Here is a 22,084-nt window from a genome sequence, read left to right on the forward strand (position 1 = left end):
TTGGAAACGACATCAAACAATACAAAAAAGAAAAAAGACTGAAAAGAAAAAAAAGCAAACAAACAAACAAACAACAACAACAAACAACGCCTATAAACATAAAACAGACAAACCAACATAACATCACTCAATTGACTTCCTTCCATCTCGGTTTAGGCAAAATAAACTCATCGCTTATCTGCAGATTGTATTATATCAGCTCTTTACATCGCAGGTTTTAGATTCCGCCCACTGTGATTTTGGTAATACCTAGATTGATTTCAATGTAACTTAGAAATTTATTCCAGTCGTTCGTAAACTTAACGATTTTTTGATGCCTAATTTTTTGTGACATTCTAGCTAATTCTATATACTCATATAATTTCATTTGCCATTCTCTAATGGTGGGGATATTGGAAGTTTTCCAGTTTTGCGCTAACAAAATCCTGGCGGCCACCATTGCATATTGAAAGAATGTTTGGTCTTCATTTTTTGGGGGTTTTTTGGGGAAGGTGTATTTCAGTATTCTTTTTAATTCATCGTAAATTTGTCCCCAAAATCTTTTCACTTCGTCACAGGTCCACCACATGTGAAAGAAATTACCCTCTTTAGTTTTACATTTCCAGCATGTGCTGTCTCCGGTCTTATACATCTTCCCCAGTTTTGCCGGGGTGATGTACCAACGATACATCATTTTCTCCATGTTTTCTCGGAGAGCAGCACATGCTGTGAACTTCATACCTTTCTTCCAAAGTTTTACCCATCTGTCAAACTCCAGATTATATCCAAGGTCTCTGGCCCATTTGACCATGACTCCTTTCACCTCTTCATCTTTAGTATCCCAGTCTAACAGTTGGTTATACATTTTGGATAAAAGTTTAGTATTAGTTGAGACCAATCTAACCACCTTGTGACCTGGGACCTCCAAAATGTTATTTCTGGACCTTAAGGTCCTCTGCGGGGCATACCAGGAGAGGCGGTCCCGTAGGTACGTGGGTCCTAGACCGCGTAGGGCTTTAAAGGTCAAAACCAGCACCTTAAACCTGACCCTGTACCCCACCCGCAGTCAGTGCAGTTGGTAAAGCACTGGATGAATGTGATCCCGTGGCAAGGACCCCGTAAGGAGCCTCGCCGCGGCATCCTGCACCTGGTAGTAGCCATCAGTGGCCGTTTTGTATTTGTCTAATCTTCTTTTCAAGCTGTCCAAGTTGGTGGGCCTCATTGGTTCCTGCGGGAGTCAGTTCCATAGTTTGGGTACTGGTGAGTCATCATGTGAGCCAATGGGTTTTGAGAGATTGCTTCATAATAATTCAGTTCCATTCAATACATGTTATTGTTTATAGGCTACGACAATCACAATACAGCATAAGCACAAATCACACAGCTACAGAACAAAAGACATTGCATGCATCAGAACGGGACAGATCTACAATGTCCAAAATTTAGGAACGTTCATTCTAGTGCTTCATAATACAGTGGTACCTCGGGTTACATATGCTTCAGGTTACATACGCTTCAGGTTACAGACTCCGCTAACCCAGAAATAGTACCTCGGGTTAAGAACTTTGCTTCAGGATGAGAACAGAAATCGTGCGCCAGCGGCGCGGCGGCAGCAGCGGGAGGCCCCATTAGTTAAAGTGGTGCTTCAGGTTAAGAACAGTTTCAGGTTAAGAACAGACCTCCGGAACGAATTAAGTACTTAACCCGAGGTACCACTGTAATGAGATCTGGAAACTTACCCCTTTCTGGGTGCACAATGTAAGTCTGCAAAGGATCCCGTCTTCTCCCTGAACTAAGTAATCATTGCTTGATCCTTCGTTGTGCAGCTACAACTGCAAAATGTCTGCAACTAATACAGAAATAGAACATTTCCAGCTAACACAGTCTAAGCAGAACCAAAAGCGAGGTAAGTTCGGACTGTGCTTCTACCCTGAGAAAGATGTAGGCTTTTTTTTTAAAAAAAAAGCAACGATTCTTAATTACTTTAGGTAGTAGTCCCTTTTCCGACTTCTTTGAAAAAACAAAACACTTTTACTTAATGATGAAGAGTTCTGCATAGCACATAGCACCATGGAACTGGCTCCTACAGGAGGCAGTGATGTCTAGCCACCTAGTAAAGGTAAAGGGACCCCTGACCATTAGGTCCAGTCGTGGTAGACTCTGGGGTTGCGGCACTCATCTCGCTTTATTGGCCGAGGGAGCCGGCGTACAGCTTCCGGGTCATATGGCCAGCATGACTAAGCCGCTTCTAGCGAACCAGAGCAGTGCACAGAAGCGCCGTTTACCTTCCCGCTGGAGTGGTACCTATTTATCTACTTGCACTTTGACGTGCTTTCGAACTGCCAGGTTGGCAGGAGCAGGGACTGAGCAACGGGAGCTCACCCTGTAGCGGGGATTCGAACCGCCGACCTTCTGATCGGCAAGTCCTAGGCTCTGTGGTTTAACCCACAGCGCCATCCGCGTCCCAATGTCTAGCAACCTAGATGGCTTTAAAAGAGGATTGGACAAATTCATGGATGAGTAGAGAACTATTGATGACTACTAACCACAATGGGTATGCTCTGCCTTCACAATCAGAGGCAGCAATGCTTCCGAACACCATGAGAAACCACAGGGGAGAAGGCTCTTGTGCTCAGGTCCTCCTTGAGGGCTTCCCAGAGGCATCTAGTTGGCCACTGTGAAAACCAGAGGCTGGCCTAGATGGGCCATTGACCTGATCCAGCTGAAGGCACTTCTTATGTTCTTATGCACACTTCTCTTGCAGATCAACATGAACTTACCGTATTTTTCACTCCATAAGACACACTTTTTTCCTCCTAAAAAGTAAGGGGAAATGTTAGTGCGTCTTATGGAGCGAATGGCACTGCGCAGAGAGGGAGAGCTGCGCAGCACCCCTTCAGCGAAGCGGGAGGAGGAACGGAAGGGGCTCCTTCTGTTTCTCCTCCTGCTTGACTGAAGGGGCACTGTGCAGCTCTCGCTCTCTGTGCAGCGCCCCTTCAGCAAAGCGCCTCTCCTGGCTTCTGCCTTAACCACGTGCAACCTCTTCGGCCAGGGGGAGCCTTCATCCCACTGCCCGGGAGAGGCTGCGCGTGGCTATCCCAGAAGCCAGAACAGCCAGAGGCTATCCCAGAAGCCAGATCCCTCTTGCTGTCCTGGCTTTTGCCTTAGCCCCTTCCAGGCAGGGGGAGCCTTCATCCCACTGCCCTGAAGAGGTTTGGCGCGGCTATCCCAGAAGCCAGAACAGCTAGAGGCTATCCCAGAAGCTGTTCTGGCTTCTGAGATTCAGAATATTTTTTTTCTTGTTTTCCTCCTCCAAAAACTAGGTGTGCCTTATGGTCTGGTGTGTCTTATGGAGCGAAAAATACGGTATTTCTTATTCTTTAGAAACCAGAGTTGTTGACACTTGCATTTAGGTATTTAATGTGGCCTGGAATGTTTCTTGACCTTGAAGGCAAAAAAGGGAAAGTTAATTCTCTCTCCGTCTCTCTCTCTCTCTTCCTGACAGGGTTCATAGGCTACGCTTCACACCTCTACAAGCTTGTAGCAGATTGGGAGGGTCTTGACAGTGATAGCGACCAGCTGTTTTATACGAAAGTCTTCTTGGATCCAGAAAAACGGGTAAATTCAGGGTGCAGAGAAGCTGCGTGCATGTGTGCCAGGCGAGCTTTTTGAAATGTAGTTACTTTCCCCCCTTTTTAATAAAAATGAATATTTTATTTACAATCAATCTAATACACATAGAACATAAAACAAGCTATTGGGTGCTCAAACTACCCCTAAATTACCTATATGTAATGAAATAAAGCTACTTGTTTGGAAACCTGTGGCCAGTCAGCCAAACTTGGCCACCAGGATGCTCATCATTCGGCCCATAAGGATGTCAGGTGTGGAGTAGATAAGGCTTCTAAAGAACAGTAGGGAGCTGAAAGTTGTTCCTTTGCTGGAGCTCTTTGCAAATTTAAAAATCCACCACCCACAAGCGGACAGTATTGAAATGACTTGGTGGTCCACGATTTGTACCTGTCTGGTGTGAACAGACATTTTGCTCTACCTTTAGAGAGAAGAGCCAGGCTTCATGGCTTTTCAAAACCCCTTTTCCAGCTCTTACGATAATGTGATTTCTATTTTATTTTGTCTCCCCCATAGACGAACATCAATATCACTTTGGATCACAGGTGTCGGATATTTCAAAACCTGAATGGAGCCCTAGGTGAGCATCTGGGAAAGGAGATGGAGAAGTGTCTTGCATTTCTGCAACCTCAGTTCCGGGTTTGTAAGGAGTCAGGTTTTCAACGGTGAAACTCCCTGCCTGTTGACAGGGAATTAAATGATTTTATTTGATAATTTTAAAAAGTGCTTGCTGCCCTGGGTGCCTTCAGAAGGAAGGGGGAGATATAAATGGTAATAAATGAATGGACTCTTTGAAATGAGTGGGCATTGTAGAAGTTTCTTAATCCATATCCTTCTGGCTGTTCTGATCTCTGCATGCCCTGAACAAAAGCAGGTTTTGGCTGAGCTTTTGATGCAAGTAGCAACAAAAAACTTTGCCTAAGGCTATGGCAGGAACCAAAACTAGATTGTAGGGGGTGTAAGTGATCGCTACTCTCTCAAAACATTGTGTTTTATTTTGTTTCTTTTTTTAGAAGAAGTCAACAACCGACACGCAATTAATTACTTATTTCTTCATATTGTTTTGATGTTTTTGTCATAATCAGCAAGTGCGGAAATAACTACAGTGGTACCTCGGGTTACATACGCTTCAGGTTACATACGCTTCAGGTTACAGACTCCACTAACCCAGAAATAGTACCTCGGGTTAAGAACTTTGCTTCAGGATGGGAACAGAAATCGTGCTCTGGCAGCGCGATGGCAGCAGGAGGCCCCATTAGCTAAAGTGGTGCTTCAGGTTAAGCACAGTTTCAGGTTACGAACAGACCTCTGGAACAAATTAAGTACGTAACCGGAGGTACCACTGCACACGGAAAAGCATGGTAGTTCATTGTTTCCTTCTGTTCTCTCCCTCTTTTTTTTAAGATGAGGTGGTCCTGAAGTTTGAGAACGGGCGCGTGAGAGCACGGAACCTCGCATATGACACCCTCGCGGTGGTCATTCATGGCAACGGCCCCACCAAGGTAAGTCCAGCCAGGATGTTCCAGAACCATAGGGACCTAAGCAGAGCCTGGCTGCTGGATCAGGTCAGTGGCCCATCTAGTCTCACAGTGGCTGACCTGTGGGAAACCCTGAAGCAGGATCTGACCACAATCTCCTGTGGTTTCTGGCAATTGGCATTCAGAAGCATCCGACGATGGAAGCAGAGCCGTCGTGGCTCGGAGCCATCAATAGCCCTGTCCTCCTCCACGAATTTGCCTGATCCTCTTTCCAAGCCATCCAGATGCATGGCCATCACTGCCTCCTGTGGCAGTGAGTTCCACAGTTTAACCCTGCACTGCGGGAAGAAGGACTTCTTTTCGTCTGACTTGAACCTTCGGCTGTGACTTCTAGTGTCACAAGAGAGGGAGAAAAAGCTTTTTCTCTCCATGCCATGTATAATTCCGTAAACTTCTCCCATCTCGCCTCTCGCTCGCCTTTTCTCTAAAGTGTCCCAAGGACAGGAGAGCGCTTCTTGAACTCGGGCCCCGCTTGCAGACTTCTATTTTTGGAGCACCTGGGCAGCCACTTTGAGAACAAGATGGGCCTTTGAAACGATCCAGTTTCGTGTTCTTAGACTAGAAGGAAAGATGTCCTCGCTTGCAGACTTAACAGAGCAAAGCGAGTGTTTCCGTCCCAGCTTTGCGACTAAGGATCCGGAAATCTTTCTCTCTCCTCAAAAGCTGCAGCTGAACTACCTGGGGAACTACATCCCTCGGACCTGGACCTTTGAGACGGGCTGCACGGTTTGCAACGAAAGCTTGAAGAGCCTCGCAGACCTGAAAGTAAGGACCAGCTGGCTTGTTGGGGAGGCTGGGATACCCGTGGGCCCTGTTTCGGACTCCAACTCCCATCATGCCTTGTTCATCAGCCGTGCTGGCTGGTGGGAGTTGGACAACAACCAGAGAGTCACACACATTCTCCACCCACTGAGCTAGACTGTCACTTGCCATTGCTGCGCCTAGCTACCTCTGCTAAAACTCCCACCACCCCCATTCCCAGCCATTGCCCATTCTGGTTGGGGCTGGTGCAAGCTGGAGTCCCAGCAGGGCATTGTAGGCTACAGGTTCTCCTTCCTGGGATGAGGCCATCACTTGCCGTCGTTGCCCGCTAGCTATCCCCGTCGCGACTCTTGCCTTCTTGTGATGGAAGGATGGGAAAGCTGTGGTCCTCCCAATTTTGCTGGGCAACAATTCCCATCGTGCCTGACCGGTGGCCCTGCTGGCTTGGGCTGATAGGAGCTGGTGTAGTCCCCGTGACACCTGGTTCCTCGTCTGTTTATTGGCCGAGGGAGCCGGCGTACAGCTTCCGGGTCATGTGGCCAGCATGACTAAGCCGCTTCTGGCGAAGTGTTACAGCATCAGGAGAGATAAAAAGGTAAAGGGACCCCTGACCATTAGGTTCAGTTGTGGCCGACTCTGGGGTTGCGGCGCTCATCTCGCTTTACTGGCCGAGGGAGCCGGCGTACAGCTTCCGGGTCATGTGGCCAGCATGACTAAGCCGCTTCTGGCGAACCAGAGCAACGCACGGAAACACTGTTTACCTTCCCACTAGAGCGGTACCTATTTATCTACTTGCTCTTTGACGTGCTTTCAAACTGCTAGGTTGGCAGGAGCAGGGACCGAGCAATGGGAGCTCACCCCGTCGCAGGGATTCGAACCGCCAACCTTCTGATCAGCAAGTCCTAGGCTCTGTGGTTTAACCCACAGCACCACCCGCATCCCATTTCCTACTTTAAGTGGCTTAAAATGCAGCAAGGTTGCTTTACCCCAGTGCATTTCTTCCTTTTCCCCCCATAAGATTTTATTGAAGCTCTTTCATAATACAAGAAAAGAAAGGAAACTAGCTTTGCTATCCAGTTGCTATTTGGATCAAACTGGATGGCTCAGTTGGTAGAGCATGAGGCTCTTCATCTCAGGGCTGTGGGTTTGAGCCCCACATTGGGTTAAAAAAAATCCTGCATTGTGGGTGGTTGGAGTAGGTGGCTCTCGTGATCCCTTCCAAATCTACAGTTCTGTGATTCCATGATTCAGAGAAAAGAAAATGCAGGGTCCGTTCGCAAAGGGAGTTCTCACACAGAAAGAGATGGACTGTCCCAGCTCTCACCTGGGAACTTTCCTTTCTTCCCCCACCCTCTCACCCTGGGACATCTTCCCTTCCCTGCCTGCCTCTTACTTAGGGTCCTTCACAAGCCATCCATCACCTTCATGTGTGTGTAATCTGGCCCAGAGCAGAGAACATGCATCCTCGAACCCTGATCTTGCTTGTCTGGACGGAGGACAGAGCGGTTTGTGTGTAGAAACTAACCTACTGTAGAAAGGTGAAATTCACACTCGTTGCTCCGCCCACTTTTGCCTCTGGCCCTGCCCACCACTGGTATCTGGCCCCCAAAATGTTGCCCAGAAGAGAATGTGGATTTCAGACTGAGAGAGGCTCCCTATCGCTGAAGCCGGCCTTTGACTTGATCCAGCATATGTTGACATTCTTATCTGAAGTCATACCGTATTTTTCGTGCCATAGGGCGCACCGGACCATAGGGCGCACCTAGTTTTTAGGAAAAAAATTATCCCGCCCCCCAGCCCCAAAGAGCAAAGAAGCCAAGACAGCCAGCGGGATCCATCCCGCTGGCTGCCTTGGCTTCCTCTTTAGCCCCGCACAACCTCTCCAGCCAGGAGAGGCTGTGCGCGGCTTCGTTTTTAGCCACGGGGCTGGGGCAGGGGAAGCCTGAGCTTCCCCTGACCCCAGCCCCCAGAACAGGTCCGGGAGCGGAGGCAAGGTTGCGCAGCCTTGCCGCCGCTCCCAGAGCTTGTGGGCTGGGGGAGTGTTCCGAAGGTTTGCGGATAGCTGCCTGAAGCCCGGGGAGCGCAGCGGGAGTTCGCACTGCGCTCCCCAGCCTTCGGGCTGCAGGCAGCTATCCGCAAGCCTGCGGAACTCGGTGGGAGTTCCTGCCGCGCTCCGAAGGCTTGCGGATAGCTTCCTGAAGCCTGGAGAGCGAGAGGGGTTGGTGCGCACCAACTCCTCTCGCTCTCCAGGCTTCAGCGAAAGCCTGCATTCGCTCCATAGGACGCACACACATTTCCCCTTCATTTTTGGAGGGGGGAAAGTGTGTCCTATAGAGCGAAAAGTACGGTAGGTTGCCAATCACGGCTGGCTGTCTTGGTCTGTCTATCCTTTTTTATGTATTCTATTTTCGCCCCTCGTACCTGAATGCAGGAGGATGTGCTGCCTGTGGTCCTGATTGGCATCTTTGTCGAGCAGCCCACCCCATTCCTCACCCCGTTCTTCCAGCGCCTGCGGAAGCTGCGCTACCCCAAGAAACGGATCCAGCTTTTCATCCACAATCGGGTGAGCGCCTTCGTCCCATCCTTAGGGAGGGCCGTTCGCCTCCCAGAGGCTTTGCTCCTTTAAGCTCTCAGCCAGTGAGCGTGGCTGTTTTGACCAGACCAGCCACAGCTCTGGTATAAGGCATTTTGCTTTGTGCCTTTGTGTCCAGGAGGAGCATCACCTCGACCAGGTAGAGGAGTTTGTGAACGAACACGGGGAAGAATACCGCTCTGTCAAAGTGGTTGGGCCGGATGACCATGTGGAGAATGCTGATGGCCGGAACATGGGCATGTAAGCTAATTATTATTATTATTATTATTACAGTGGTACCTCAGGTTAAGTACTTAATTCGTTCCAGAGGTCTGTTCTTAACCTGAAACTGTTCTTAAACTGAAGCATCACTTTAGCTAATGGGGCCTCCTGCTGCTGCTGCACCGCCGCTGCACAATTTCTGTTCTCATCCTGAAGCAAAGTTCTTAACCTGAAGCACTATTTCTGGATTAGCGGAGTCTGTAACCTGAAGTGTATGTAACCTGAAGCGTATGTAACCCGAGGTACCACTCTATTAAGCTCAAGGTGGCACACATTGTTCTCCTGGCCCCCTCGTTCTGTCCCCACAACAACCCTGTGAGGTAGGCGAGGCTGAGAGTGGTCACCCAGTAAGCTTCATGTCCGAGTGGGGATTTGAACCCGGGCCTCCCAGGTCCTAGCCCAATACTCTTAATAATTATACCACACTATCTCTGCTGATAGGGACACGGGTGGCGCTGTGGGTTAAACCACAGAGCCTAGAACTTGCCGATTAGAAGGTCGGCGGTTTGAATCCCTGTGACAGGGTGAGCTCCCATTGCTCGGTCCCTGCTCCTGCCAACCTAGCAGTTTGAAAGCACGTCAAAGTGCAAGTAGATAAATAGGTACCACTCCGGCGGGAAGGTAAATGGCGTTTCCGTGCGCTGCTTTGGTTTGCCAGAAGCGGCTTAGTCATGCTGGCCACATGACCCGGAAGCTGTACGCCGGCTCCCTCAGCCAATAAAGCGAGATGAGTGCCGCAACCCCAGAGTCGGCCACGACTGGACCTAATGGTCAGGGGTCCCTTTACCTTTATATCTCTCCTGATGCTGTAACGCTTCTGACCTTTCGTTTGCTGGTGAGAGATGGCCAAGGTATAGGCAGTGTCTCTTGATAGTATCTGCCCTTTAAAACCTCTTGAGCCAGCCACAGACTGACTGGCCGACTGCCTGATCTACCTGCTTATTGCCTCTTTAGGGACCTGTGCAGGCAAGACCCAGTCTGTGAATATTACTTCAGCCTGGATGCCGAAGTGGTGCTGAAGAACCCTGATGCACTGCGGATCTTGATTGAACAGAACAAGTGAGTCGCTTAGCTCAGCTTCCTGTTCTGTGGGTGCCTTAGGCAAGTTCAGGAAGAAGGCGTGGTCCTTCTGCATTCCACATCTGGATGCAGCTGCCAGATTGAAGCAAACCTCTCTTGATGCAACAGAGCCTGTCTCCGTTTGGACTGGATTGTTAATTTCAGACGTGATTCCTGCATTGCAAGAGTTGGACTTGAGGTCCCTACTATACATTTCTATTATACAGGGTGCCTCCCCCTCCACTCCACCATTTTGTGTGAGTTTGGGGGTGGGGGAAAGAGACTCCAGTTTCTCGAGCAACTCTGCTTTCGTATTTCAAATCTTTAAAAGATGCAAGTTTCTAGCCCCTATGAAAGAGGAAATGTGCTTGAATCTACTTGACTGGCTATCAAAACCCAGAGGAGTTTCTGAGTAAGGTTTTCCAGAGTTGGAAGTTCATTGTCCTGCATAGCTCCTTTCGCTTAGTAAATGCCACAATCTTGGAGAACTTATGCAAATGTACTTGGCTTTATTTTATGCAGGTTCTGAAGTTAATCTTGGGCCAAATAGACCTGGGAATATCTTGCCTTTCATCCCACTGCTTCCCACCTCTGTACAAGCAGAAGTACTGTATTTTTCGCTCTATAGTGCTCACCGTACCATAGGGCGCACTTTTGGGGGGGGGGGAATAAAGAAAAAAAATTATTTCCCCCCCAGCCCCAAAGAGCAAAGAAGCCATGACAGCGAGCGGGATGGATCCTGCTAGCTGTCTTGGCTTCGTTTTTAGCCTCGGGGCTGGGGGTCCGGGAGCGAAGGCGTGGTTGCGCTCAACCTCGCCATCGCTCCCGGAGCCTGCGGGGGGGGGGGGAGCCCGGGCTTCCCCCGACCCCAGCCCCCAGAACCTCGCCATCGCTCCCGGAGCCTGCTGCTATCCGAAGCCCGGGGAGTGCGGCGCTGTAGCCCGCTGCACACCCCGGGCCTAGGGCAGCTATCCGCAAGCCTGCGGCGCTCGGCGGGAACTCCCGCCGGGTGCCGCAGACTTGCGGATAGCTGCCCTAAGCCCAGGGTGCACAGTGCCGCGATCCCCGGACTTCGGGCTGCAAGCACCTATCCGCAAGGCTGCGGAGCCTAGCGGGAACTCCCGCCGGGCTCCGCAGGCTTGCGGAGAGCTGCCCGAAGCCCAGGGTGTGCAACGCAGCACTCCCCAGGCTTCGGGCTGCAGGCAGCTGTCTGCAAGCCTGCGGAGCCCAGCGGGAACTCCTGCTGGGCTCCGCAGCCTTGCGGATTGCTTCCTGAAGCCTGGAGAGCAAGAGGGGTCAGTGCACACCGACCCCTCTCGCTCTCCAGGCTTCAGTGAAAGCCTGCATTCGCTCCATAGGACGCACACACTTTCCCCCTTCATTTTTGGAGGGGAAAATGTGCGTCCTATAGAGCGAAAAATACGGCACTTACCCAAGTTTTGGGTTCATATGCACACTAATATCCAATTCTTTTCTGTGCCTTCCTTAACCCCCACCTCCCAGATTGGTGATTGCCCCACTTGTGAGTCGTCTTGGGAAGCTGTGGTCAAATTTCTGGGGGGCCCTCAGTGCCGACGGTTACTACGCCCGCTCAGAGGACTATGTGGATATCGTCCAGGGGCGCCGGATGTGAGTATCATGAAGGATTTCAACAAAGCTTTGGCCGCTTCTCCATGTCACGCTAAACCATAGTTTAGCACAAAGTGTTGTAGAAAAAACAGGGGGGTTGGCTTTTGCTGCCCACCTCCCCAAGGCACTGAGTCCCCTAAGTCCATGATCGGTCAGAGATGGATGGATGGAGGCAAGATCCACAGAAAGCAAGACAGATCTTTATTTTTCTGTTACAACAGAGTTCCCTCCCCTTGTTGCAAGGAGGTAGGAGAGACCCAGAGCAATAGTGTGCAAGCCCCTATAAAGACTTTAGAAATTGCCCACCCTATAGCCCAAGACCACCCCCCAAAACATCATACATACATCACAGAGGAAGATGGTCTCCAGCAGAAATTTGAGTGTTGCTTCTCTCCTGTCTGCCAAAATACCCGAGAATGCCTTACTTGACTGCATTTTCTGGGTAGCCTGGCCATTCCTTTGAGATGGTAAATCTCAAATAAATTAAAAAAAAAAGTAGTTCCTGAATCTCTTATGCATATTGAGTTTGCTCAGCTTAACAGATACTTGCCAGACTGTATTTGCAGGGAGGTGTAAGCCCCTACAGTCCAAAGCCAGTAGGAAAATTTTTCCCCTTTCCTTCCTCCTTGCAGAGAAATATTTGAGATCAATTTGAGAGAGTCAAAATGGCTTCAGGATTGCTCTCCTGTTCTATTTCAGACACATGGTTTACATACTTATGTATGTGTTTTCCTTGTACAATTATGAACATTTATTCTATATTTGAGACCTTAGAATTCTTATAACAATAGTCCATCAGTAGGACCGAGCTACAGGCTCACAATCTTTTCTCTCCAGAGCTTCTGCCTCTGGTTTTGCTTAATCACAGTTTGTTGTGTCATCTGGACCAAGCAAACCATGGTTAGCATGAACTTGAACCGTGACTAGTTTCAAACAAGCCAACATCATGGATTGAGTGATTCCCTATGAAGAAAGATTGCAACGTTTTGGATTTTATAGTTTAGAGAAAAGGCGAGTGAGAGGTGACATGACAGAGGGGTTTAAAATTTTGCATAGCACGGAGTAAGTTTCCCTCCCTCTCTCAGAACATGAGAACTTGTGGACATCCAAGGAGGCTGAATGTTGTAAGATTCGGGGTGGATAAAAGAAAATGCTTCCTCTTGCAGCACATCATTAAACTATGGAACAAGCTCACATGATGACCACTAGCTTTAAATGAAGAGAAATTCAAGGAGAAGGGGACTATTGAGGGCTACCAGCCAGGATGGCTGTTTTCTGTCTCCACAGCTGGAAGCAGCAATGCTGCCTCTTTGGCTGATTTTTTAACCCGCTTTTTAATTGATGGAACAATTTTAAAAATCAGAATATACCGAAATTTTTTTTGTGTATAAGACGCCCCCGTGTATAAGATGACCCCAATTTTTTTAAACCCAAAATTAAGAAATTAAGTTGTTTAGCTTTTATGGGGGGGTGAGGGAGGTCACTTCTGCCAATTGCTCACCCGCCTACCTGACACTACTGATCGCTTGCCACAGCCACTGCCAATCGCACACCTCGCTGCAGCTGCCAATTGTCTGCCCACTCATCACCACCACCCGCCCACTTGCCGCAGCCACCAATCGCCTGCCCACCTCGCCACAGTCGCCAATCGCCTGCCCAATTGCCATAGCCACAGCCAATCGTCAGCAGGCCTTCCCACAGCCACCAATCACCCGCCCAATTGTCGCTGCCAATCTCCAGCTTGCTGCTGCCATTAATCGCACGTCCCCCCTCTGCATTCACCATTAGCAACACCCAATTTTTGCCTTTTTTTAAAAAGCAAAAGTCATCGTCTTATACACGAAAAAATACGGTAGCTGATGAAACTAAAAATAATAATAATGGCAGCCTTAATAACTGTATATGGTAAAAGGCCTTGGGGTGGTTAATGGCCCTTCATGCCTAATTCTCTCTCCCCCTTTTTCAGTGGCCTGTGGAACGTCCCATACATCTCTAGTGTCTACCTGATAAAAGGCAGCATCCTGAGATCGCAGCTCACTGAGACCGACTTTTTCCGCAGCGGCAAGCTAGATGCAGACATGGCTTTCTGCCACAACGTCCGGGAACAGGTCAGTGTGGCAAGAACAGAAGCGTCGTGGTGCAGGGTTGGGGTGTGTGTGTGTCAGGGAACTGCCATCGGAGCCAGGAGTGGAGGTAGGGCTCTCCAACGATGCAGAAGAAGGGACCAGCAGGGAGAGAGAGAACACTTCCCTTGGGGAAGGAAATCGGCGTGACACCAGGAAGAAAGGGGAGCAGGGAAGGACTTCGGAGAGATGGCTCCAAGACTCTTCCACAGAGACCAGCGGGGAGAGCCCAGGACCTCCGCTGGCCACGCCCACTCTGCGCAGAAGACTTCCGCGCAGGGAGGCTAGGCGGAGACTTGGCGTCAAGGAGCTTTTATGTTGGAAGAAGTTCAGGAAACGCCCACTGACGGATTCTGCCAGTGACTGACACAGCCACGGAGAAAGGGCTGTCCAGCCAGGGAAAGGTTTAGCCAGACAACGTTGCCTAGAGCAGCAGCCCCCTTACGCACGAGCAACCCCCAATTCCCTTTACAGTGTGCGAATTGCTGTTGTTATCTCTGCAGCAGGGTACTTGCCTTTTGCATCCTAGAGCCACTGAATCAGCATCAAATCTCCTCGCCCTTTGGTGCTGATTGGAGCTAGAGGGAAAGCGAGGAAGTGAGGATCAGCTCCTGGGGTCACTCTGGAGAAGAGCAGCAAGGAGTTGGAGGTGTCCTGTATGCTTCTGTTTCAAGAGAAAAGTATGCAAGTTCTGCTCTGTAAATGGAACTTTGCAGAAAAAGCAACTTAAGTCTCTCCAAAAGAAGATATTGGAGCACTCATAATTTACCCCTGCATTGGAGGGGGTTGAAATAGATGGGGTCCCCTTCCAAATCTGCAATGCTAAGGTTCTGTGTACGTGCACAGAAAATAGTAGATCTAGCTGACAGGCAATGCATTGAGATCTGCACTGATCGTTGCAATGCTTCCCTAATTATTGGATATTCTTAAGGTAAAGGGACCCCTGAGCATTAGGTCCAGTCGTGGCCGACTCTGGGGTTGCGGCGCTCATCTTGCTTTATTGGCCAAGGGAGCCGGTGTACAGCTTCCGGGTCATATGGCCAGCATGACTAAGCCGCTTCTGGCAAACCAGAGCAGCGCATCGAAACGCTGTTTACCTTCCCGCCAGAGCGGTACCTATTTATCTACTTGCACTCTGACGAGCTTTTGAACTGCTAGGTTGGCAGGAGCAGGGTCCGAGCAACAGGAGCTCACCCCGTCGCGGGGATTCGAACCGCCGACCTTCCGATCGGCAAGTCGTAGGCTCTGTGGTTTAACCCACAGCGCCACCCGCATCCTTTGGATATTCTTAGAAGGTTGCATAATCTTAGAAGGGGGCATAGCTGTGGCTATCATGAAGCAACCCTGCACTTCATAATTTGCCACTACACTCCTGGGCAAGCAGCTGTGTTGTTCTGGAATAGTGGGGAGGAAAACCACAGACTAGGCCAGCTGGGAAATGAAACCACAGGGTGGATTGGCTTCACGGGGTAAAGGTAAAGGTACCCCTGCCCGTACGGGCCAGTCGTGTCCGACTCTAGGGTTGTGCGCCCATCTCGCTTAAGAGGCCGGGGGCCAGCGCTGTCCGGAGACACTTCCGGGTCACGTGGCCAGCGTGACGAAGCTGCTCTGGCGAGCCAGCACCAGTGCAGCACACGGAAACGCCGTTTACCTTCCCGCTATAAAGCAGTACCTATTTATCTACTTGCACTTAAGGGTGCTTTTGAACTGCTAGGTGGGCAGGAGCTGGGACCGAACGACGGGAGCTCACCCCGCCGCGGGGATTTGAACTGCCGACCATGTGATCGGCAAGCCCTAGGTGCTGAGGTTTTACCCACAGCGCCACCCGCGTCCCAGCTTCACGGGTTACCAGTTTTCAATTGTGAGCAATGGTTCTCCTCGTTTGCAGGGGATCTTCCTCTTTGTGACGAATCAACAACAGTTTGGCCATATCCTCTCGCTGGAGACTTATCAGACAAGCCACCTGCACAACGATCTCTGGCAGATCTTCAGCAACCCGGAGGTGAGGTGTCTCTTGCGGAATAACCCAGCGAGCAGTACCTTTCGCAAAACTTAGGAGCTAGCGGGATTTCTCTAGGAACCAGTTTGAAGGGAGAAATGTGTAAGCAGAGCAAGAGGAGAGGTCCTGTGCTCATTCTGCTGCTGTGTGTTCAGCAGTGATGTGGGTTTTCCGTACAGTTTTAAATAATGCCGGTGGGAGTTTGAATAATTCCAGCTGCAGGGATGGGAATCACGAGTGGGGAGAGTGCTTCTGCGCTCAGGTCTTGCTGGTGAGCTTCTCATTGATGCATCTGGTTGGCCACTGAGAACAGGAAGCTGGACTAGATGGGCCATTGGCCTGATCCTGCAGCCAGGCTCCCCTTATGAATGGGAGCTTCCAATTTTAATTCAGCTGCAAACATTTGGGAGACATGGGGCATGCGATTTCCCCAGGGCCATCCGATATGTTTAGGACAGAGCTTAATTTTGAACCCCAGCCCGAGCTTTTAAAATTAGGGTGGATCTTTCTCAGACATGAGCCCCTGGGTAAGGTAAAGGTAAAGGGACTCCTGACCATTAGTCAGTCGTGACTGACTCTGGGGTTGCGGTGCTCATCTCGCTTTATTGGCTGAGGGAGCCGGTGTACAGCTTCCGGGTCATGTGGCCAGCATGACTAAGCCGCCTCTGGCGAACCAGAGCAGCGCTCGGAAATGCCGTTTACCTTCCCGCTGGAGCGGTACCTATTTATCTACTTGCACTTTGACGTGCTTTCGAACTGCTAGGTTGGCAGGAACAGGGACTGAGCAATGGGAGCTCACCCCGTTGCGGGGATTCGAACCGCCGACCTTCTGATCGGCAAGTCCTAGGCTCAGTGGTTTAACCCACAGCGCCACCCTGAGCCCCTGGGTACCTGGCTCCAAATGGGTGTCTCAATAAAATTGATGATCATAAGCCATACATTCAAACATAGACAGAAGGACAGGATATCTTCAATCCATTGGGTAATACATGGCGGACACTTGACTTTCCAGCCTTAAGTCTCTAATAGCCACCGTAATGGCTTACACAAAACCATTTCTTGTATCCACCTGTTAGTCCCCACACCACAAGGATATGATTTAAGAATGTGTCACCTTCCTCACCCAGCCACCCAATGTTCATTTGTTCTTATTTTCTCCTGACACAGGACTGGAAGGAGAAATACATTCACGAAAACTACACCGCAGCCTTGAAAGGGAAACTGGTAGAAACGGTAAATGGCCCTTGACTCTTTTGAAACGGGACTGCTGAATTGGGGTGCAGAGGGCCTAAAGAGCGACATAGGCAAACTGAAGGAGGTGCCTGCTCCCAGGGCCCCACGTTCGGGTGTGCATGGCCTTTTTGGTGGTGGCTTCCCCGAAGACATTCATTTGGCTTCCTAGCTGGAGGCACTAATGCTTCTGAATGGCAGTTGCTGGAAACCACAGGAGGAGAGAGGGATCTTGGGCTCAGATCCTGCTTGTGGGCTCCCTTCTGGGGCACCTGGTTGGCTGGTGTTCTGATCCAGCAGGCCCTTATGCTCTATGTTTTGCTTTCACCTGGTTCTAATATGTGGTTATTTTTATTTATTTTTATTTTAAATCCTGTTTAGCACCACTTTGTGTGTTTGTGTGTATGGGAATTTATTTTATATTGCTTGTGTCTCAAGAGCATATTTCTTATCTTTGTAAGCTGCCTTGTGGATTTTTTAAAAGGTAGGTTATAAATCCTTTAACGTAAGTATCTGAATTCACAGTATTTTATTTCGCAATCTATTTCTGAGACGTTTTGTTGCCTGCCATTTATTGGTTTATTTACAAAGTTTAAAAGAAAACGCTTTTCAACGAGGCATTGCTAATCCGATACGCAGCATACAATTAAGAGAAGATAATCAAAACAACGTATGAAAATAGAAATAAAAATGTCTTTAAAAAAGACATTTTTGTACTGCTTCTTTCCCCCCAGGAAAAACCACTCTTTAGCGCTCAATTGGAGCAAACAGCAATTCAGGTTTTCCCCAGACTGCCTTTTGTTCCAATTGATCGCTAAAGAGCAGGTTTTGCCTTGGAAAGCAGCGGGGCAAGGGGACTCATGTTTTCTAGGCACGGCACAAGCCGAAGTGTGGACAAGCCAAAATGATGGAAGAAATTCATCTTAGTCAGCCGATGGATGAGTGACAGAAAAGGAGATGAATGGAACTCCCCGAGGAAAGAACACCCCAGAGGGCAATCACATAGTAGCAGTGCCTCTTCTGTGATTGCCCTGGAGCTTTGGAACTCCCTTCCTCAAGAGATTCACTCATCTTCCTCTGCCCTCATTTGCACTGCCCAGCACTGATTGGCTAGTGACTGTGACATACACAAAAAAGCAACATTTGCAATGGAGATTCATTATAGGTTCTCAAACCTTTGTGGGGGGTCAGGAGTGGGGTGGGTTGTTTTCACACAGGAGGTGATGTTTCCTGAAATATCCAGAACCCTGACAGTTTTGGCCTTTATTTCTGTTTTGCTAGTTTCCTTTGCCCTTCCTGTCATACTCCCTGAGCTCTTACGGTTCTTCTGTCTTGCTAGCCCTGCCCGGATGTTTACTGGTTTCCGATATTTACCGACGCAGCTTGCGATGAACTCGTAGAAGAGATGGAGAATTTTGGCCAGTGGTCCAAGGGAGGCAACACGGTAAGGCAGCCCTTGGTGGTAAATCTACCAAATTCATTAACAGATGCACTTTAAAAGAAAGATTCTAATAATTGTTTGAATCCGAGCTCTGCTTGTTTGTCTCTCTGGGTTAAAATAAATAATAATAATAATAATAATAATAATAATAATAATAATAATAATAAATAAAATTTTATTTATAGCCAGCCCTCCCCAGCCAAAGCTGGGCTCAGAGCAGCTAACAACAATAAAATAATTGTACGAAGACCTGAGAGACTGAGGTTCAAATCCCCACTCAGCTATGAAGCTCACTGGATAGAAGTTTATACAGTGGACCCTCCGGATATGAATTAAATTCATTCCAGGGGTCTGTCCGCAACCTGAAAAATCACTTCCGGGTTTGCCGCGTTCATAACCCGAAAGTTACGTATCCAGAGCGGTACGTAACTAGAGGTTCCGCTGTAAAATGACGCAGGGTTTGGAGATAGCGGATATGAAAAAGATTTTCCTCCTCTCTCATAACACTAGAGCTCGTGGGCATCCAATAATGTTGGAATATTCAGTGCCTAGCCCTTTGCTCATTTGCTCAGTCCTCTTTCCAAGCCATCTAGGCTGCTTGGCTGTCCCTGCCTCCAGTGGGAGCCAGTTCCATGCAAACTTCTGTGCTATGCAGAACTCTTCATCAATAAGCAAAATGTGTTTTTTTTAAAAAAAGAAGTCTGAAAAGGGGCTACCACCTAAAGTAATTACGAATCTTTGCTTTAAAAAGGAAGCCTATATCTTTCTCATCGTAGAAGCACACAGCCCAGACTTGCCTCTCTTTTGGTTCTGCTTAGATAAAGCATTCTGTGCGAACAGTATTTTTTCCATTTCTGTATCAGTTGGTAGAAGGAAATATATTATTATATTATTATTATATATTGAATTTACCATATTTTTCCGTGTATAAGACTAGGTTTCCCCCCCAAAAAATAATAATGTCAAAAATCAGTGGGCGTCTTATACACGGATAGTGCCGAGGATGGACTGGCAATTGGTAGCTGCCCCCAAAATAGACAATGTTGTTGTCTTGAGTCCTGCTTGCAGGCTTCTCACAAGGGGCATCTGGTTGGCCACTGTGAGAAGAGGATGCTGGACTGGACAGGCCACTGGCCTCATCCAGCAGGCTCTGTTTACATTCTTACTGGGTTACCAGTTAAGGTTACCAGGCGTCCCTGTTTCCCGGGGACAGTTCTCAGATTAACAGTCAGTCCCCTGAGAAAATCCTATCATTCCTATTGAAGTTGAAAAGTGTCCCTGGATTCATTGAAAAAAATCTGGTAACCTTAGTCTATTTAGGCCAGTCGCCACCTGTTAGCCTCCCACCATTCCTGCAATCAAATGGGGAGGAGCAGTGGCGTAGCGTGGGTTGTCAGCACCCGGGGCAAGGCAAGTAATTTGCTCCCCCTAACCCGGGGCAAGGCAAGTAATTTGTGCCCCCTAACCCCTAACCTGCCACCGCTGCCAGCTTCTTCTTGCTGCTGCCTGGTCTGGTCTGGTGTGGTTCTCTCCCACGCTCAGCGCTGCGCTGGGCGGCCGCTGCACTGTCCCTCCCCCAGATAGTCCCTCGCTCTCTCTCCGCACCGCACGCCTGGCACCCACCCCCTCCACAGTGGGCGGCGACCCGGCGGCTCGGATCGGATTCGCACAGCCAGCACTGCAGTGAGAGAGAGTGAGTGAGCCAGGTAGGGGCAGAGAGCTGCGAGTGCCAGCGCGCGCCCCCCCAGATGTTGCGCCCGGTGCGGCCGGCCCCCCCTGCACCCCCCACGCTACGCCACTGGGGAGGAGGGGTCTGAAGCCTGTGTGCACCTCTGTTGCTCGTCAGAAGGGAGGTGGGATAGAAATGCAATAATAAAACTCAAATGCATCTGGGTATTGGGGGTCTCCCAACGAGCCATCGCTATTTGCACGCTTAACCAGTGTGGTGTAGTGGTTAAGAGCGGTGGACTCGTAATCTGGTGAACCGGGTTCGCGTCCCAGCTCCTCCACATGCAGCTGCTGGGTGACCTCGGACCAGTCACACTTCTCTGAAGTCTCTCAGCCCCACTCACCTCACAGAGTGTTTGTTGTGGGGGAGGAAGGGAAAGGAGAATGTTAGCCGCTTTGAGACTCCTTCAGGTAGTGATAAAGCGGGATATCAAATCCAAACTCTTCTTCTTAACCTGGCAGGACACCCGGATCCTGGGGGGATACGAAAACGTCCCGACGATCGATATCCACATGAACCAGATCAACTTTGAACGGGAGTGGTACAAGTTTCTCCTGGAGTACATCGCCCCCATTACGGAGAAGCTGTACCCTGGGTACTACACCAAGGTAAGGATCGGCTCATCTGTCGTTCTGGGAACGTCCGAAATCTAATCAACAGGAATTGGGTCCTGCAGCAGGATTTGAACTGGAGACCCTAAGTTGGTGAAGGGGAAGTGGATGCCATAGGAAGTAATTGCTGGCTGTGGGAAGTAATTGCAGGGAGAGGAGGTAGGTTGGAATATGCACAAATATGCTGTGGCGATCACACAGGGTCCCCGGACGTTTGACGGTCTATTTATCCCTGTGCCACCACTATGTTCGCTTCCCCACTGCCACCAACCCGTTTCTTTCGGGTACACACAGAGTCCAGACAGTTGTTAACATTAAACCAAATAAACAAGCTTATTTTATAAGCCTGAACAAGTTTATGGTTTCAGATAATTTTTCTTGTCAGTTTCTTAATCTTAGTTTCTTTACCGGCCTATACCTTCCTAATAACTTCTAACCGATTATCCCAACTGTCTATCTGACTCCTCTTAACAGATTCTCTTACTCTCACACGTCAAACTATCCCAACCCACAGACTTATCCTCCCGCTCTCTTCTCTAACACCCGACTGACCATTAACAACACTAACTCTAACTCTGACTCCTCCCCTTGGGTTCCCACTTGCCAATCACTTCACACTCATTTAACCCTTTCCTTATGACCCAGCATGATGTCACCTAGGAGGGCAAACGCCACATATGCGTTTTTAAATCCCGAAGAGGTTTTGTGCTGTGGAAGGGCCGTAGAGCAGCTGCTATGCATGCAGAAGGTCTCATCTTCAATCCCCAGGTAAAACCGGGGAAGATTCCCTCTTGAAACCCCGGAGAGCTGCTGCCAGTCAGCACATGCAATACTGAGCTAGATGGCCCAATACTCTGACTCAGGATAAGACGGTTTCCTGTGTCTTAAGAAAAGGGCCATAGTTCAGTGGTGGAGCACCTGCTTGGCTAGGTTCAGCCTTCAGCATCTTCAAGCAGAACTGGGAATGTCCCTTTTTCTGAAACCCCAGAGAGCCGCTGCCAGCCAGTGCAGACAGTTCTAGATGGGCCAATTGGTCTAACTCAGGTTAAGGCGGCACAATGGAGGGCCGTAGCTCAATGCTAGAGTGCCTGCTTGGCATGAAGAAGGTTCCAAGCTCCGGGTAGAGCTGGGAATCTCCCTTGTCTGAGAGCCACTGCCAGTCTGTGTAGACAATCCTGAACTGGATGGACCAAGTAGAAGACAGGTTCCTGTGTTCCTGAGCCACCTTATATGGACTCAGGCTATCGGGCCATCTAGCTGGGCACTGACTGGCAGCAGAGTTCACCAGGGTTTCAGGCAAGAGATTTTCCCAGGAAGACCTGGGTCTTTCTCCATGCAAAGCACATCCTCTGCCACTCAGCTTCAGCTTGCTCTCCAACTAGTCAACTTTCGGTGGGTGGGGGAATCAATTCGGGCAGGTTTGCTGTAGAAGCCAGCAGAGCACAGCACTAGTTGGCTGGCGGATGTGACGTCTCAAACCCTCCCTTCCCTCAAGCAGTT

At 49.4% G+C, this 22,084-nt stretch overlaps 1 protein-coding gene across 1 annotated transcript in view; it reads left to right on the top strand.

Annotated features, from left to right (window-relative positions):
* The window catches only part of PLOD1 (procollagen-lysine,2-oxoglutarate 5-dioxygenase 1), a 35,317-nt gene that overhangs the window by 8,983 nt on the left and 4,250 nt on the right, over positions 1 to 22,084 (top strand). Inside the window, exons 5-17 of the mRNA XM_083628672.1 lie at positions 3,485 to 3,597; positions 4,126 to 4,189; positions 5,014 to 5,111; positions 5,811 to 5,912; positions 8,341 to 8,472; positions 8,621 to 8,742; positions 9,718 to 9,822; positions 11,326 to 11,451; positions 13,418 to 13,559; positions 15,463 to 15,576; positions 16,741 to 16,806; positions 18,143 to 18,247; positions 20,435 to 20,581. Of these exons, the coding sequence (XP_083484798.1) occupies positions 3,485 to 3,597; positions 4,126 to 4,189; positions 5,014 to 5,111; positions 5,811 to 5,912; positions 8,341 to 8,472; positions 8,621 to 8,742; positions 9,718 to 9,822; positions 11,326 to 11,451; positions 13,418 to 13,559; positions 15,463 to 15,576; positions 16,741 to 16,806; positions 18,143 to 18,247; positions 20,435 to 20,581 (1,436 nt within the window). The remainder of the gene's footprint in view (positions 1 to 3,484; positions 3,598 to 4,125; positions 4,190 to 5,013; positions 5,112 to 5,810; positions 5,913 to 8,340; positions 8,473 to 8,620; positions 8,743 to 9,717; positions 9,823 to 11,325; positions 11,452 to 13,417; positions 13,560 to 15,462; positions 15,577 to 16,740; positions 16,807 to 18,142; positions 18,248 to 20,434; positions 20,582 to 22,084) is intronic.

This window comes from Podarcis filfolensis (assembly GCF_964270895.1).
Source record: "Podarcis filfolensis genome assembly, chromosome: 8".
Classification (NCBI taxonomy): domain Eukaryota; kingdom Metazoa; phylum Chordata; class Lepidosauria; order Squamata; family Lacertidae; genus Podarcis; species Podarcis filfolensis.